General features: G+C 42.3%; 1 protein-coding gene and 1 long non-coding RNA gene across 2 annotated transcripts; one reads left to right on the forward strand and one right to left on the reverse strand.

Annotated features, from left to right (window-relative positions):
* Positions 1 to 990: 990 nt before the first annotated feature.
* Positions 991 to 6,380, reverse strand: LOC127553173 (uncharacterized). The gene is made up of 2 exons (XR_007951687.1): positions 6,289 to 6,380; positions 991 to 2,753 (listed from the first exon to the last, which is right to left on the reverse strand). It is a non-coding gene; the product is annotated as an uncharacterized LOC127553173 (long non-coding RNA).
* A 760-nt stretch (positions 6,381 to 7,140) lies between these two features.
* FZD5 (frizzled class receptor 5) lies at positions 7,141 to 14,678 on the forward strand. The gene is made up of 2 exons (XM_051983675.1): positions 7,141 to 7,714; positions 8,018 to 14,678. Exon 2 carries the CDS (start codon positions 8,285 to 8,287, stop codon positions 10,061 to 10,063), a length of 1,779 nt encoding a protein of 592 aa, XP_051839635.1. The 5' UTR covers positions 7,141 to 7,714; positions 8,018 to 8,284; the 3' UTR covers positions 10,064 to 14,678.
* Positions 14,679 to 18,215: the final 3,537 nt, after the last annotated feature.

An 18,215-nucleotide genomic window follows, 5' to 3' on the forward strand; every position in this document is an offset into this window, starting at 1 on the left:
CAAGCCAGGATAATATTTACTATTTCATGTTTCTTCTCATATCCCTTCTATATTCTCTGGCTATGTTGTGGTGTTGATATTTGAAAGAATGAAATGAGTGATAATTAGAGGAAATCTAGAGCTGTTCAGCATACGTTATTAACAAGAACTAATCTGGAAATGTAAAAAAAAAAGAGGTGGTATTGTGAGATTGATAGACATTTAGTTTTTTTCTACTTTAAACCTTGGTAAGAGAAACTGAATCTTGTCATTGTTAAATTTAGCTCATTTCAAAGAGTAATTGAGATAGCTAATGACGCTGGGGGAAAAAAAGCCCAGAAATGAGCTACATTTCATATGGTCTCATTTTAAGAAGAAAACTGGATCCAATGGTTTCATTCTGTAGTACAAAGAAAATGGTCAAACTAATAACAGTAGTCAAGATATCAGAGGTAAACTACGCAACCTTTCAATCCTAAAATAGAGAAATTTCAAAAACATTAGAATAAGATATATACAGAGTGACATGATAATAATTCACATTTCTATAATACTCTAAAGTTGAAAAAATACTTTCCTCATAAGAAATCTATAAGGTAAGTAGACCAGATATCATTATCCCCATTTTACAGATGAGAAAATTAAGACCAGATTATGTGATTTGGCTAAAAAGATTCATTCTAATTCCTGGCCAAATAAAATAAAATAAAATGATAATTTAAGGGATTGAAATCTAAAAAAGAGTCAACAAAGCTTTATATAGGTCCTGTAGACTAACCTGATTTCCATTTTTGTCAAAGTTACTAAATTGATAGACAAAGGTGAAGGCTGCAGACATAGTTTACCACATTTTAGAAAGGCATTTGACAAAGTCTTCCTAGAATTTTTGTGGACAAAATGGAATGATTCTTCAGAATAGGAGAGTGATATGGATTTAGAGTTAGTAGAGTAGCTGGACCTTAAAAATAGTCATGAATTATTTGATATCAACCAGGAAACAAGACTTCAGAGGAGTGTCCCAGGGATTTATGCTGTTTAATATTTTTATCAATTCCTTGGAGAAAGAACATATGGCACATTTATCAAATAATTTAAATTGCACAAAACTAAGAGTTAGCTAACACTCTGGATGACAAAGTTAGGAGCTAAAAGTATCTCAACAGACAGGAACATTGAGTCAGATTTAATAAGATGAAATATAATAGGGATTTCCACAAACTTTGAAGTTTTAAGTAAATATTGCTGCTGCCACTGCTCATATTGGTGATGATCCGAATTGTGTCCAAGAAGAATTCATTGTGAAGTCCATTATATGTGCTCTGGTTGGAACCACATCTGTGTGGCATGGCATTCAGGCCTGGGCACCCCATTCTGGAAGGATGTTGATAAACTGATGACTATTCAGAGGGTTGGTCAAGACGGAGGGATTACCTGAAGAAAATACTATCTTAGGGACAGCCAGTTGAAGGAATTGGCGACATATGGACTGGAGAAGAATAGACTTGGTAGTGATGGGGAGAAGGCAAGATCTATCTTTAGATATCTGAAACAATGAACGTGCCCCACAATTTAGAATTAGGGTAGCAAAAGAGGCAAATTTAGGCTTGACATAAGGGAAAATATCCTTATTGTTAAAGTTTTCCTAAAGTGGCACGGCTGCCTCGGGAGATAGTTATTTTTCCCCTTACCGGTGGCCTTTAAACTAAGATTGGATGACCACTTAGGTATTTTACAAAGAGGATTTTAAAAAAAAATTTTTTTGGCCTAGTATAGGTTAAGGCCATTTGGATCTGAGATATCTCCTGACCCTGTGATTCTTAATCCAATATTTGTCCAGTTACCCAGCCAGTCAACGTGGAAGGTGAAATTTAAACATAGGATTACAGTTTGCTAAAATTTAGCTATTTTAAAGAAATAGGAATTTTAAAATTGATGGTCTGTTGATGACAAAATCAAGAATCGATATTTAAAACCCTGAAAAATATATACAAGGAACACTTACTATTAATCAATAAATGATATTAGAGACAGCTAGGTATAGGTATAAAGGGAGTAGATATAATGCTGGGCCTAGAATCAGGAAGACCAAAGTTCAAATCTTGCCTCAGACACTTGTTAGCTTTTTGAACTTGAATCATTCACTTAACCTCAGTCTGCCTGTTTTCCTATCTGTAAAATGGAGACAATTAATAGCATCAACTTCCCAGTTGTTGTGAGAATAAAAATGAAAAGCAATTAAACCATTAATTAAACCACTAATTATTATGTTAATTGACAAATTTATTTTGTGTGGATATAATGATAACAGTAATGATGCTTTAAAGTTCAATATAAATGTCAACTCATCTGATCTTTACAAGCACCCTAGATGCTAATGCTATTATTCTCATTTTACAGATGAGGAAACTAAAGCAGAAAAAAGTTAAAAGACTTGTCCAGAGTCACACTGGTAGGAAGAGACTGAGGAAGGATCCAAACTCAAGTATTCCTGATTCTAACTCTTACACTCTCTTTAGTCTCTTTGTCCTTATATATTTGGCAATGTTTAAATTAATATTTAATATATTTACTATAATTTAGTATTTTCTATTTCATAGAAAAGCAACTTGTGAATCAGGAGACAAATTCTATTTTGTTCCATAATGGGAGCTTAACGAGTAAGTGATTTTGGTTAAGTCATCTTTGTGTCAATCTCTTCATCGGTAAAAAGGAGTTAATACTCTCCTACTCAGATATCTCTTCGAATTGCCTTGAGCCACCAGGAGGAAGATAATCTAGAAAAGTAAGAATAAAACGTTAAAAACTCTAAACTGGATTGGTATTCTAACAGAAGACCTCTAAAGAACAGCTGAAGAAAGAAAATAGGGTTAGCGAACAAATAGGTGCCATTATTCCCTTTCACTCAAAACCAAACCAATGAACACAATCGTTTTTGGCCAAATTCCAAGGAGAGTCATCACCATTCTCCTATTTCACTTTTTTTTGTTGTTGTTATTATTAGCTACTAACATTTGTCCAGTCCCAACAAAGCAGAAGTTGCTACAAAGAACTGGGGATGAGACACAGTTCCCATCTGCTCTGAGAGTTCGGCCTCCACAACTTTCCACTGAATGATGTTTCTTTTCCCTTCTTCCCTTGACTGCTACTGCTCTCTTCAACTACTGCAAAGACATTCTCTTCCCTTTAACATTGCTGCACTTGTCAAGTTCAAAGTCTTTCCAAAATTCAAAATATAAACATCAGTAGAACCTTCAGTAATGAAGGCTGTGCTGCAAAAGTTGGAAAATGTTATTTATGCTTTCTTCATAAAAGCAATGGACGTTTATAACTGCTTAACTTTGAGTCTGGATTTTTTTTTAACACAATTATGTAATATTTCAAATTATATATGAAACAACATATATGCTCCTCCACAGAATAAGTACAATAAGGCAGAAGCTAAATGGCACAGCAGATAGAATATTAGACTTCCGGAGGACCTGAGTTCAAATCTGAATTTAGTAGTTGTGTGACTCTGGGCAAGTCACTTAACCCCACTGCTTCAAAAAAAAAAAATTAAATGTAATAATTATAAGGTTTTTAAAACACCTCATATACATTATCTCAATTAATCCTCAACCTTATAAGGTAGGTATTACAAATATCATATCCAATGTTTAAAATGATTTACATGTATAATCTGAATTGGATTGCTTGCTGTTTTGGGGAGAGGGAAAAGGAAGGAAAGGAAGTAAGGAAGAAAAAAAATTGGAATTCAAAATCTTATAGAAATGAATGTTGAAAACTATCTTTACATGTAATTGGAAAAAAAAATTAAATATGATTAAGTGAAAAAAATTTTAAATGAAAAAAATCTCACAAATGAAAGACCTTCTCACTATCACACAGATGAAAGTGAGGGAGGAGAATTTAAACTTTCTGTTCTCTTAGTCTAAGGCTATGGTGATATATATAGTTCCATACTTGTATAGATCTCATTTTTGTTGGAGTAATTTTTTTATAAGCCCTTTAAATTCAATTCCACTTAGGTAACTAGGGGGTATACTGGACAGAGTGCTGTCTCCTGAGTTCAATTGTGACCACTTTTTTTTTTGGTCAAAGTAATTGGGGCTAAGTGACTTGTCCAGGGTCACACAGCTAAAAAGTGTTAAGGATTTGAGGCTCGATTTGAACTCAAATTTTCCTGATTTCAGGACTGGTATTCTACCCACTATACCATCTAACTGCCCCATGGCCTCACACTTAACTAACTATATGTCACTCTGCCTCAGTTTTCTCTACTATAAAATGAAGGAAATAATAGCACCTACCCCAAAAAGTTTTTGTGAAGATCAACTGAGTTGTTAAGTGTCTGGCACTTGGGAGATGAGACATATGCATATGTGTGTGTGTGTGTTCACATGTGTGTACACATACACACACACACACACACACACACACACACACACACACACACGCTTATACCCCTTCCTTATCTCCTCAGAAATACATCTAATCCAGACCACTCATGGACAAACTAAGGCTCAACGAGGCACCACTTTTGATTCTCAGTAGTTGACAAATTAGAGATCATCTCTCTTATGATAAAAATGAGTGAACAAAAGGAAGCACTCAAAAGTCAGTTGGGTAGGATTTGTACCTAGAATTCAATTCCAGTGCTATAGCCAACCCTGGCCAATTTAAAATTTATTATCAGGCTCCACAATTCTCAGTGATGTCTTCTGACATCCTAATTCCTATGTCCACAACATCTCTAAACATCTCTAAACTATCCCCGTCTCTCTAGTGACAGCCCCCCAACTTTTTAGCCTAAACTAAATCATTACCTCCTAATTGTTCTCCTTGTTTCTTCTCTCTCCCTACTCTAACACATCCTCTAGATAGCTGCCAACGTGATTTTTCTAAAGCACTGATGTGACCTTGTTATCTCCCCATTTCAAAATCTGAAATACCTCCAAATCACCTCCAACATCAAATTTGAACTCCTATGTTTACCACTTAAATCTATAGGCTATTCACACAACCTGGTCCCTTCTTTTGTTTCCAATCTTCTCTCTCTTTCTACCCCACAGCCTTACTGGTCCTCTTATGCAATGTGTAGGCTGTTTTCCCTTTTTTAACCTCAGCTTCTTCCAGACTCAGTTCAAAAGCAATCTTGCCTAATTGGCTTTTTCCAGTTCCTTCAACTGCTACTGCTTGTGCCTTCTAAAGCTACCTTGTATCCTATTTACACTTATATGGATACATAACTGTTTCCTTCATTAGAACATAAAACTCTGTGAAAGCAGAGCCATTTTTATGCTTTCTTTGAATCTTTGCATTTAGCAGTGTCTGGTTTATAGTAAGCATTTATAAGGACTTTTGATTTTATTAATAGCAGAATGGGGTGGGGGGCAGTTTGAGACAGTAGGAAGGATGCTGGATTTGGACTTAGAAGACCTGAGCTGGAAGCTCGCCTCTGCCTCTATATGATCTGGTGCCACTTCTCCAGATCTTGCTTTGATTTCCTCATTTGTAAGATTTAGGAAACTGGGCTAGAACAGAATTCCTTAAGAACTTTAGTCATGGACTAAAGACTGCTTAAGCCAGGAGATCCCTTCCCAGAATGTTTTTAAACGCATAAAATACATTACAAAGGGGGAAAGTTACAGTGAAACATGTATTGATAACTTGTAGTTATCAATATGTATATATGTATTTCTTTATTGGTGTCTGTATAAATTTCTCTAGTTATGAGTGTGCATGCATATTCATATATAGGTATATATAGAGAGAGATGACATGTGTGTGCGTATGTATAAAAGAGAGAGACGATTCCGACCCCAGTTGAAGAATTCCTGGCTTAGATGGTCTCTGAAATCCCTTCTAGTTGAAAAATCTATGTTCTTTCAATGGGAGCGGGAGAGGGGAAAGTTACTTCCATTTTATAGATGGACATCAAGGCATGGAGATTACAGAAGGGTTAAGGACCAGATAAACTCAGTCCAATTTCCCCTCCCGAAGGCGGGGGTAGGGGGGGGAGGAGGAGGAAACAAAATGATTGGGGAAAAAAGAAAACTACCTCTTTCTCTGCATGTGAATGTGTTCCTCCCTAATTATCACTGTGGAGAAGGAGGAGTCTTAAGGACATTTAAAACTCGCAGTCTAATAACCTAAGCACAACTAGAAGACCCGTCAGGAGCCCCAGCAGGGCGTCCCGAGTCTCCAGTTCCATTGTGCCCCACCGCGGGACCCCTACAGGGGGCTGGGGAGCGGCTTAACCCTACCGAGCGCTGGCGGGGATGCGGGGGGAAGGGGGGCATTCCTTACCTCCCCACTGTCACCTCTTCCCTGATTATGTTTTCCTTTTCTCTTCTGGCAACTGCAAAGCAATCTCAGCGCCCACTTCTGTTAGATTTCCCCAACGCAGGCTCGGATTCCCGTGTGTGGTTGTGTAGGTTTATTCTGCCGCGATTGGACGCTAGCGCTCGGCCCCGAGTTGAGACAGCTGTTGGAGGCCTGACATGTTTCTTTTTTACTTCCTTCCCAGTCTAGGGAAGGTTTGGCATTCGTGCACACTGAAGGGGAGACAGGTGGGAAAGCTAAGAATAATTCTTTCCGCTAGTCTTTGTAAAGGCTGGAATCTCCACGAGGGGAGCGGCAGGCCCTCGGACCCAGCATCCGCCAGAACTGAGCCTGGGAGCAAGAAGGCAAAGCGCGAACCCCAAATCCTGGGGGTGGGGCGCGGGACAGAGGGAGGGGAGAATTTAATCTGGAGGGTTTCCCGCTCGGGATAGCTCAAGACCGTAAGATTAGCATAGGCTCCGCCCACTGTGGTCTTCCAGGCTGGGGATTGGCGAGTGCTGTCCGGACTGCGCTACTCGGGACCCGGAGGCCGAGGCTGTGGGATAGTGGGAGGAGACACGGAGTAAGCGTGGCATGTGCTGCCCCTCGGAGGGGGAGTGGCCGTGGGCAGAGCCGAGATGAGGGGGCGTGGCTTCTGGTCGTGCTTTAGGAGGCAGGTGACAAGGGGAGGGGGTGGAGAGGCCGATCGACCCGCGGCTAGGGTTCCTGGGCTGCTGTGTCAGTCGGGGGTGGGGGCGGGGGCGGGGGCGGAGCCGGAGCCTGAACTGGGGAGCTGCTCCTGCCCCGCGGAAGGCAGCGCCGGACTCAGAGAGGAGAGAGCGAAGCGCGTCCTGCACTGAGGAGTTCCTGACACTGAATCTCCTTGCTGTGAGCCCCAGGGAAGAAAAGGAAAGCGAGGACGGATCTCCGTAACTGCCCGGTGCAATCCCAAAGCCCGGAGTGAGAGGACGGACCGCGGACATAGCACTCCAAGCAAGGGAGACACGTTTATCCCTGTTGTTCTTCCTCTACCTATCCCTCCCTTGCCCAGGTGAAGTAATCCTGAGCCGGGTCCGGGGACCCTGAAGCCTTGCGCCCCGCCCCCTGCCTGCCCATCATGCGGGGAGCGGCCAGCCGCGGAGGAGGAGGAGAACCCGGAGTCGTTGGAGAGGGAGAGTGACCCCACCGGAGTCCAGAGCCCAGGCGGCTCTTCAGGCAGGTTCGAGCGGGCTCTCCTCCCTGAGCTGCCGCGCACACCTGCTGCAATGTGCCGCCGCTGGCTGCGTTTCCATCACTGTCCAACTTTGCAATCTGAAGGAACCTCCCTGGGCCAGGCTCAGCTCTGAATCTCCTGTGGTTTTCAAGCGAAGTGTTCGGGACCCAGGACCTCAGGCGGCCGCAGTTCGAGGAGGTGAGTTGCTTGGTCCCGAACTGCTAGTCTGCTTCATATCCCCGCCCCCCAGCTCAGGCTTCGGGTCCGATTCTCGTTGAGTCTCTTCTCGGGGGCGGGGGGGTGGAGGAAGGGAGGGTTGTAAGGTTGGGGGCCTTAGATTAGTTTGGCCTTGAACCCAGAAGAAGGCGGGGGAGATTAATGAGTTTGACTCCCGGATTTAAGGGACAGTTGAACTAGTTTATAGCTTTCCTTGCTTTAATAACGAGAGTGCGTTGCGTGTGTGTGTGTGTGTGTGTGTGTGTGTGTGATTTTTGTTTTAAGATCACTGCTCCCGGAATTGGATCCACACTCCCAGCCCCGGAGCGGCGCCGGCTAGGACCTGAAGCCTAGCCAGCGGCGCCGGAGCCGCTTCGTGGCAGCTTGTCTTTGGAGGGATTTCATAAAAGGGAAACTAACAGGTTGAAAGACTGAAGAAACCAGCCTTCCCCGGGACTGAGAAAAGTGTTCCCGTTCCAGCTGCCAGTCTCAGTTCCTAGGAGGGTGAAGGAGAAAGGGGACGGAGCTGGAGTGATTCGGGAGAGGGCAGAAATGGCTCGCCCTGAGCTGGACTCGCTATCTGGGCTGTCCGGGCCGCCCCCGCCGCCACTGATGTCGCTGCTGTTGCTGCTCCTGGCGCAACTGGCGGGGAGGGGAGAAGCCTCCTCCAAGGCTCTAGTGTGCCAGGAAATCACGGTGCCCATGTGCAGGGGCATCGGCTACAACCTGACACACATGCCCAACCAGTTCAACCACGACACCCAGGACGAGGCTGGGCTGGAAGTGCACCAGTTCTGGCCCCTGGTGGAAATCCACTGCTCGCAGGACCTGCGCTTCTTCCTGTGCTCCATGTACACGCCCATCTGTCTGCCGGACTACCCCAAACCCCTACCTCCCTGCCGCTCGGTGTGCGAGCGGGCCAAGGCAGGCTGCTCCCCGCTCATGCGCCAGTACGGCTTCGCCTGGCCCGAGCGCATGAACTGCGACCGCCTCCCGGTGCTGGGAGACGCCGAAACCCTGTGCATGGACTATAACCGCAGCGAAGCCACCACGGCCCCGCCGCGGCCCTTCCCGGGCAAACCCACGCCTCCTGCCCCGCGCAGCTCGGCGAACTCCGGCGGGGAGTGCGGCGCCTGCAAGTGCCGGGATCCTTTCGTGCCCATCGTGAAGGAAACGCACCCGCTCTTCAACAAGGTGCGCACGGGCCGGGTGTTGAACTGCGCGGTGCCCTGCTACCAGCCCACCTTCAGCCCGGACGAGCGCACCTTCGCCACTTTCTGGATCAGCCTATGGTCCGTGCTCTGTTTCGTGTCCACGTCTACCACCGTGGCCACTTTCCTTATAGACATGGAGCGCTTTCGCTACCCCGAGCGCCCGATCATCTTCCTGTCAGCATGCTACCTCTTCGTGTCGTTGGGCTTCCTCGTGCGCCTGGCCATGGGCCACGCCAGCGTGGCCTGCAACCGTGAACACAGCCACATCCACTACGAGACCACGGGACCGGCGCTCTGCACTGTGGTCTTCCTGCTCGTCTACTTCTTCGGCATGGCCAGCTCCATCTGGTGGGTCATTCTCTCCTTCACCTGGTTCCTGGCGGCCGGCATGAAGTGGGGCAACGAGGCCATCGCGAGCTACTCGCAGTACTTCCACCTGGCCGCGTGGCTCATCCCCAGCGTCAAGTCCATCGCCGTGCTGGCCCTGAGCGCGGTGGACGGCGACCCCGTGGCCGGCATCTGCTACGTGGGCAACCAGAACCTGGACTACCTGCGGGGCTTCGTGCTGGCCCCGCTCGTGGTGTACTTGCTCACGGGCACGCTGTTCCTGCTGGCGGGTTTCGTGTCTCTCTTCCGCATCCGCAGCGTCATCAAGCAAGGAGGCACCAAGACGGACAAGCTGGAGAAGCTGATGATCCGCATCGGCCTCTTCTCCGTGCTCTACACCGTGCCGGCCAGCATCGTGGTGGCCTGCTACCTGTACGAGCAGCACTCCCGGGAAAGCTGGGAGCGGGCGCTCACCTGCCAGTGCCCCGCGGGGGAGCCGGGGCAGCCCCGTGCCAAGCCTGAGTACTGGGTGCTCATGCTTAAGTACTTAATGTGCCTACTCGTGGGCATCACCTCGGGGGTCTGGATTTGGTCCGGAAAAACTGTGGAGTCCTGGAGGCGCTTCACCAGCCGCTGCTGCTGCCGCCCGCAGCGGGGCCACAAGTCGGGCGGGGCCACGGCCGCCCGGGACTACGCGGAGGCCAGCGCGGCCCTAACCGGCTGCAGGACCGGGGCTCCCTGCCCGGGCGCTGCCGCCTACCACAAGCAGGTGTCCCTGTCTCACGTGTAGCGGCGTCCTGCTGGCTGCGTGTGGGAGGCGCCGAACTGCGGGAGGTGGGCGAGTTGTTTCCAACAACTGATTCGGGTAGCTTTTTAACAGGTCACTTGTTTTGACTTCATGGTGCTGCTGCTGCTGCTGCTTCCCTTCGGAATTTGGGAGGAGGGAGAAGAGACAATTTTGAGGTGGAACACGATAAATAGTCCCAGGACTTCTGCAGGGACCTTATTTTTAAATATAATTTTTAAAAAATTTTCTCATTTTCAATCCTGTGTGGGTACAAGTTGCTTTTTGGCAATGGACCCTACCTTGGCTTTGGGGAAGAGGGAGGGCTGGCTTTAAAAATTCTGATTTCGGGCATTATAATGAAGTTCAAAACTGTATCTATTTTTAATGAACCTGTTTCTAGCCTGGTATGCCCTGAAAAAGATGTTTTGCTTTTTTAATGTGAACGGGTCAAGTTTGGACATCTGACTGTGGAGTGTGTGTGTATGGAAGGGGGCGGGGTAGAGGGAGGGGGTGGGAAATAGGTCTATCTCCAAGCCACACCAGTATAAAGTGTTCTTGTGTCTCTTAATGCTATCTCATGTTTTTGTGCGGTTGGATGTTCCTTGAAAGTGGGGAAGTGCTTTGAAACTTGTTCAGGGTCTTCCAAAGTGACATGGCTGTGGGCAGAGGATGGCAACTTTTGTTTCTTGAGCTTCATTTTACTGCATCCTATTCTCTAAGACTAGGAATTTTGATTCTGGAGACAATATGTAACCTTAATGTTAAAGGTAGTTCCCATAAACCACCTGGCGCAACCTTCTGGAGACAGGGGAATTGGCTGAACTCTTAATTTTCAAGCCTTGTGAAACTTGTTAGCTGTTAGTTCTGAGTGGGAGAAACAAACTCAAGTGCTGTTCTTATTTCAAAAGGGAAATTTGCTTAATGCCAGGAAAAGTTAAGTCATCTACTTCTGGAAGTACTTAGTTTGGTGGTTGCCACATAGAAACTGCATCTTTATCTTTTGAGGGGCAAGGGGTGGGGAAAATCTTTTTTATATATTCATAATGTTTTCCTTCTAAACCTAGTGCATTACCAGAATATTATTGGGGGCAGAGGGGGGAAAGACTTGGCCAATGGAGTCTTAACCTTGACCCTCCTGGTTTACCAAGTTTGGGTTTTTTTGTTTTTCCTCTGTTGACAGGGTAGATTGCCCTTTTGGCTCTGGGTCATTCAGAGGGCCTGGGTACATCTGGTCTGTTCTTCAATGAGCATTGCAATTTAGCAACTCATCATCCCCCCTCCCCCTTAGGTTTCCCTGGGGACAGTGACAGTTTGGTCCCCTGGGGTAAGCAGTCCTGTCTTCCCAGATCTAAAGAAATTTAGAAACCACATCTATTCCAGCAGTGTGGAGGTAGAATAGAATAGTTAGCAAAGTCCAAGACTTCCGGACAAGTTTAAAGCCTATTGGCTTCTAAAACTGCCTCTGATAACCAACTAGCTAATTTTTCAAACCGTCTTCCATATACTCCACTTTTCTTTTGCAGTATAGCTTGTTGGGCAGCCACTGCTTCAGCAAGCTTCTCCTAATATTCATCTAAAAGGTTTTGTCTGGTAAGGAAAAGATAAATTTTGTAGTTTTGTTTCTTGGCAGTTTCAAAAGTCCATGTTTGCTTTCCCAATCTAATTACCACTGATCAAAAGCCATTGAGGTGATTAGGGGGATAGGGAGAGTGACTATTCATGATTTCCTTTTAAAACAAAACTTAGTGAGAACTGAACTTGAGCAAACTGAATACCCAAAGCAGTGAAATTTACTCTAGTTGCCTAGGAAGCAAATTCTTTATATGGGAGGCCTGGACCTTTCAGTTATTATTTGCACTAATATTACATATACACACATTGGTAAAGTGAAGAAATGTATGTCAAAGCAGGCTTTTTTACCTCAGTCTCAAAAGCTGAGAAAGGCACAGTCCCTAATGGGAACAAATGTGGATGGGTTTGTCTGGGTAAAACTTGAGTTTGGTAGATAGCACTCCAAAAATATCCTTGAGAACAATGTGATTTCTAAGCCCCCTTATGAATCTGTCCTCAGAATGCATGAATTCCAATTGTGAGAATCTTTTTTTTTTTTTTTTTGAAGCACCAAACACAATTTTCTTGTGATTAGAACTGCAATTAAGCCTCCAAGTCTATATAGGTGATTTCTTACTTGAGGAAGAGAGAAAATTAGAAATGAAGGACTTCAAAATCTAGTTTTCAGTAGTGAAGACTAGACCTCAGAGTGGAAAATCTTTACTGTAACCACAAAAGTTTTGGTTTTTTTTTTCCCTTGGGAGGGGAGTAATTTGGAAATGATATTGCTCTGTACCTCTTTCCTTTTTTTTTTTTTTTTTTTTCAAATGTCTCATTCTGGATTCTTCTGGAGAATATTTCCTCTTAGAGCCAAAATCCCTTTCATACTTCTATGAAGGAAGAGCATTTTATTGATGACTCTGTTGGAATTTCCTCCCCTACTAGTCAGTTTCATTTCCGCATTATATCCATTAGCCTTTAGTTCAAATTGTCTCCAATTTGGTTTGGATTTGTGTGATTGTATATATTCTGCGTAGGAATGGAGATTATGGAAATGAGGTGAAGAAAGTGAAAAAAATCTGGAGAGTTTGCAAAAATGCCAATCTAAGGTAGATCTCAAGGTTTTTGTTTTGTTGTTTTGAACCTAGTAAATGAAAACAGGCTATCATTATAGATGAGGGCAAAATGTCTCTGAAGCCAGACAGTACATACAGGATTTAATTCTTCATTCTTGCACTTTTCGTGGACACAGATAAGAGTATTGCTGCTGTTAGATAAATTCTCCTATCCTTAGAACTACTCATGCTTATTCTTTATTGTTTGCCTTAAAAAAGCTATTTTTGTCTTTTAAATGAGAAAGAGACAAAACTTCCCGAGTCTTGTGCTGTTCTCTTTTCCTTGTGGGTATACTTGACAAGTTTTACCTTTCAAATCCATTCCTTGGAACATCAGCCAGCCATCCCCCGTGGCACCTCTGCTGAGCTGGTCAGCTCCTTTACCACAAGAGACGAGTATTTTCAGTTTATTGCAGCTATGCCTAGCAGCCTTTCCTTAGTTCAAGTAGAAGCACTATAAATTAGAGATCTAATGGCTAAGCAAGCCACTTAGAGAGGCAGAATTGTCACGTTAATGACCCAGGTATTGAATTAAGATGACAAGTTTTTAGGAACCCTGTTGAATTTAAATTCTTTATACTGTTATCACAGTTTGAAATGATCTAAATTACTAGGAGGTGCCTTCTTGGTTTGTCATCTATTTAAAGCTTTTCCCCTTTCTATGGAATTTGTGAACTAGTCTCCCAACTGTGTTCTCTGTGTTTTGTTTCTGTTTTTAGGGTGCAAAACAGTTTACAAAGTGGACATTCATTACAATACACTGAGCCAGGGCTGCACTCTGTACCACTGGCTGCTAGGAGGAAAAGCTCCTGGTTCATTCACACATAGGACCTTAATAACAGCATTCTCATGCACAGAAAGAGAAAACTAAGAAATCTACTTGTATGTTTAATTAACTGCTACCTGAAGCTTAAAAGGACTTTACTTTTGTTTTCTAAAGGAGGAATGAAAGAGAGAAAAGATTGAAAATCCATTTCTTGAAACAATGAAATTTGTTGTAATCAGGACTGTAAATAATACACACCTCACACATCTGGTTGGGAAGAGGGGATATCCTGGACAGTTACCTGATCTGCTTGCCCTTTTTAATTTTCAGACAGCCTGGGATATAGCAACTGGCCTATTTCAAAAGAAGGCAGTTGAAAGCCTAGTTTAACAAAAATTCAAAGCAAACGGTTATCTGGGTTATAGGGTAAAACAGCTATGAAGAACTTAAGAGGATGAGAAAAGAGGATGGGAAGCTCTGCCAGTTTGGATCCATTTTAACCAGGAGTGTATGGAACATTCTTTTGAGACAGATGTTACAAACTATATAAATTAATTTTGTTTTGTAGTTGTGTGGTGTTGTATATATCTATATATATATATGTCTATATATACATATATACATTATATAAATATATATTATATATATGAAAGATTTAGTGATCTTTGATACGGGTTTGGTGCAGGTGAATTAATTACTGAGCCAAATGAGGCAAATGCTGAGTCAGTAGTTCACTGAGTCCAGGGCATTAAGTAATTTCTCTAATAGTTATGTAATTTATATAGTGCCTCTTTCATTCAATACAGTAACTCTCATCCTGACAAATCAAAATTGTACTGAATAGGAGAACCACTCATCTCTGGCAGCAGTTCTACATTACAGACAATCAACTTGGATCCAAAAGTTAACTATAATTCTCAATCCATCACTTAAGGAGTGGTTATTTTGTGAACTGTATTCAGTAGACAAAACAGTTTTATGTTATTTAGTCTCCAGATACTTAAAATTGCTGACTTTGTTATTAAATTTTTTTTGTATGTATATTTGTGAAAAGGTAAAATCATCTGAGATTTTATAAAATTATGGAGATTAGTTATTTATGAGAAAACAAAGAAATGTTTATTTTTTTCTTTGTTCCTGATTAATGTAGATCAAAATAAAAACCATTAAAGAAATGGGGAAAAAATTTAGATGCTGTGAAAATGAGATTTCTCCTCTCCTTGGGAGATAGGGCTTTCTAGGAAAATCAGTGGGACATTATTCCTCAAAACTGACCCGATTTCTCAAATTCTTTTCCTATCTTCCTGGTCAATTTAGAACTAGATTGTCCCTAAGAAATATTTTAAAATTTGTTCATGCTAAAGTTTTTTGACATGAAAATTAACTATGCCTCAATGAAGGCCTCAAAACCCCAGCAATCTTTAGAATCCTTAATATTAAAAAAAAAAAAATCTTCACACTATTCATGACAAACAAGGCTTCAATTTTATTTCAGCTGTATTCTTCAGACTAACAGTGAACTGGAATAAAAAAGTAAAGAGGGAAAGAGAATACATAGAGCTAGAATCTAAAGGCTACTCCAACACATATCCAGAATCCAAATTCATGCAAAGAACTACGCTAAAGAAAAATAAAGATGGTACCTCTTTGCTAAATGGCATCGCTAAGTCAGTAGCTCAGATTACTTTCCACTGGCTGAGTTATTGTGGTGGGGTTTTTGAAAAAAACTCACAAAGGGACAGGCTGCAGTGAATAGAGCATCAATCCCAAGTTCAAATTCGGTCTCAGATACTTGACACTTACTATGTGATCTTGGGCAAGTCACTTCTCAGATGCCTCACCAAAAAAACACCAAAAACCATCTATGATTCTTTGTAGTACTGGATATGTTGGAGAGAAGGTAGATGCTACATTCAAATATATATCAGCATTTCTCAAGCTATTAATGCTTAAAGCTGTACTAAGATTTACTAATACATAATCAAAAAATGGCAGTAGTTGCAAGTTTATAGATTCATAAAATTTGGAGCACAATCTAAGTATAAAACAATGTCCTCAGACAGAGAGGTTAGAATCTAGTTTGTGAGGCAGAATAAATAGGATATGTATGAATATCAAAAGAGCTTATATGGAAATGTAGTCAAGTCCATCAAGATTTATTAGACTCCGGCTATATGCCAGGCATTGTTACACACTGGGGATACAAAAAAGAGGCAAAAAATAATCTTTGCTCTTAAGGAGCTTGAAAACCAATGTGGGAAACAAGATGTAAACAATTAAATACAAACAAGCTCTATAAAGGATAAACAGGAAATATTAGCAGAAAGCAGTTAATGGGTTAGGAAAGATTTCCTTCAAGTCAGATTTTAGTTGGGATTTAAAGGAATCCAAGGAAGCCAGTGAGTAGAGATGAAGAGAGTGAGTGCATTCCAGGCACGTAAGACAGCCAGAGAAAACTGTCAGAAGCCAAGCAATGGAGTGTCTTGTTAATGGAATAGCCAACACTGAATCTAAGAGTCATGATGGGGCAAAAGGTATAAACCTGGGAAGGCAGGACACCAACTTAAGTTAAATAGTCCCCAGAAGAGGACAATTGATGTAGGCTAGAGCAGGCATGGAAAGGCTGAGGAAGGAGATGGATAAGGGCCTTTGGGCTGAACCCTAAAGGAGGGGTAAGATTTGGACAAGCAGAAAAGAGTGGGAAAAGACAAGGAGAAATGCACACGCAAAGATGTGGGAATAGGTGCAAGTTTGCTTATGGTTTCTTAAAATTTAGAGCTAGAGGTCCATCATCTAGTCCAACCTCTGGTACAGCAGAAGAGTTAGCGGCTTGCCTAATTGAGGTCACAGGAATATCAGGAGTAGAGAGGACTACCAATTTGGAGGATAGTGTTAGCTAGCCCTGCATGAATGAGCAGCTGTTAATGATTTCTGAGGAGTGATATTTAACCTATGAGTCTGATTGTGATGTGCAGGGTGAGTTTGAAAAGAAGACCTAGAATCAGACAAATTTCTGTGGCAGTGAAGAGTGAAAAAGAAGGGCTATAGATGAGAAGCATTTCAAAACCCACATCGTTTACTGAAGGAAAGATGAACTAAAGGTCCATTTTGAACCAAGTTTCTGGAGGGATTAGGCTATTCCTTTGTCAGATAATTAGGGAGGTGTTTAAGAGAGGGGTTGGTTTTTAGAACAGCACTTTTTAAAATTTTAATAATGATACATTTACTAAACAAATAAAATTAAAAATAATGATAAATTTAATAATCATAAAATATTTACTAGACTGGGCAGGAATAAGTAAAGGAAAGTTTTAAGGTTCTAGTTTTGAAACGGAATCATTCTATGTGACTAGAGATAATTTTGAAAATCGTAAGCAGAGGTAATAGCTGACATTAGGGGGAGTTTAAGTTTGAAATGCTCACAGTTAAGGGATGAGAAGTCAATGTGTGAGTTCAGGAAGAAGAGACAGTAAAGTCATATTGGAAGAAAAGAAAGTGCAGTGGAAAGGAAAAGGACAGTCCAGTGACAATTTCTATAGAGAATGAAAATGGCTTTCTCAAGTTGCAGAAACATCACTTCAGACTTCCAGAAATTTCAAGCAGAAGAGTGGAAAATGGGAGTCAGCTTTCCAAAAAGAATGGGATGAAGAAGTAGAAACTCAAGGATTGAAGCCACAGTGGTGAAGTATGTCAGCTAAAGTAACAAATAAGGTGATTACTAGAGAGTTCAGCAGCAAAATTGAGCTTTTATCAAGATTGGGGGAAATAAGGTGGAAAAGGAGGAAAGGACAGATATAGGAGTCAGCTTCTTCAGGAGTAAGGAGGGGGGGAATTCATTCAATAGTTGATAGAAGTTAGCTTTTAGAGTCGAAAAACAGATCTTTGAAAGGAGAAAAGGGCAAGGGAACAGGAGGAGTAAACAACAGATGTGTTAAGTTAGGGATGAGGATACAGCAGAGAAATCATTTCTTGTACTGGAAGATAACTTAGAGGTCATGTAGTTCACTCTCTTCAATTTGCAGATGAGAAAATATAGTTTTAAGAGGTGAAGTGACTTGTCCAAAGTTATAGTAGTAAAGATGATTCAACTTGTAATTGTAAAACTAGTATTCCTTCCCCCTATCCCCACCCCCCACTACGGTTAGAGATGTGAGAAATACTTTCCCCTTGAATGGCCTCCCATCTTTTCTGCAGAGAAGAATTGCTGAGAGTGATGATGGGAATAGGCACTGGACAGTCACTGTAACATGGTAGGCAAGGGTTCAGTTACACTGCACAGCATGAACAACCAGTTCCATGTGGGTTGAACCTTTTATCCACATTCCTTTGGGAATTTTAGAAGGAAATTTGAAAGAAATTTGGAAAAATGGGGCTAACAGGAATGTATCAATCCAGAAGCTATGGAAGGCTATAAGGACAAAGGATAAAGAAGTCAGGTAAAGAGATTATATATCCCAATATACATTGGGAGGAACTGAATGGCAGGGAAGATGGAGAATAACAACAGAATTTATGGTAAGAATCAAAAAGCCTGAGTTCTAGGAAGCTATGGGGGCTGTGTGAGAAGTTGGTGAAATTAGGGTGGGCGGCAGTTGCTGATTAACAAATGAAAACATAATTATCAGTAAAGAGCTCAGATTTATTTAAAAATAAGTTCAATAACGTGTACATTACTAAATTGTGTAGTACTAATTTGTATAATTTCCTAATGATTTTTAACTCA

Source organism: Antechinus flavipes, chromosome 3 (genome assembly GCF_016432865.1).
Source record: "Antechinus flavipes isolate AdamAnt ecotype Samford, QLD, Australia chromosome 3, AdamAnt_v2, whole genome shotgun sequence".
NCBI classification, from domain to species: domain Eukaryota; kingdom Metazoa; phylum Chordata; class Mammalia; order Dasyuromorphia; family Dasyuridae; genus Antechinus; species Antechinus flavipes.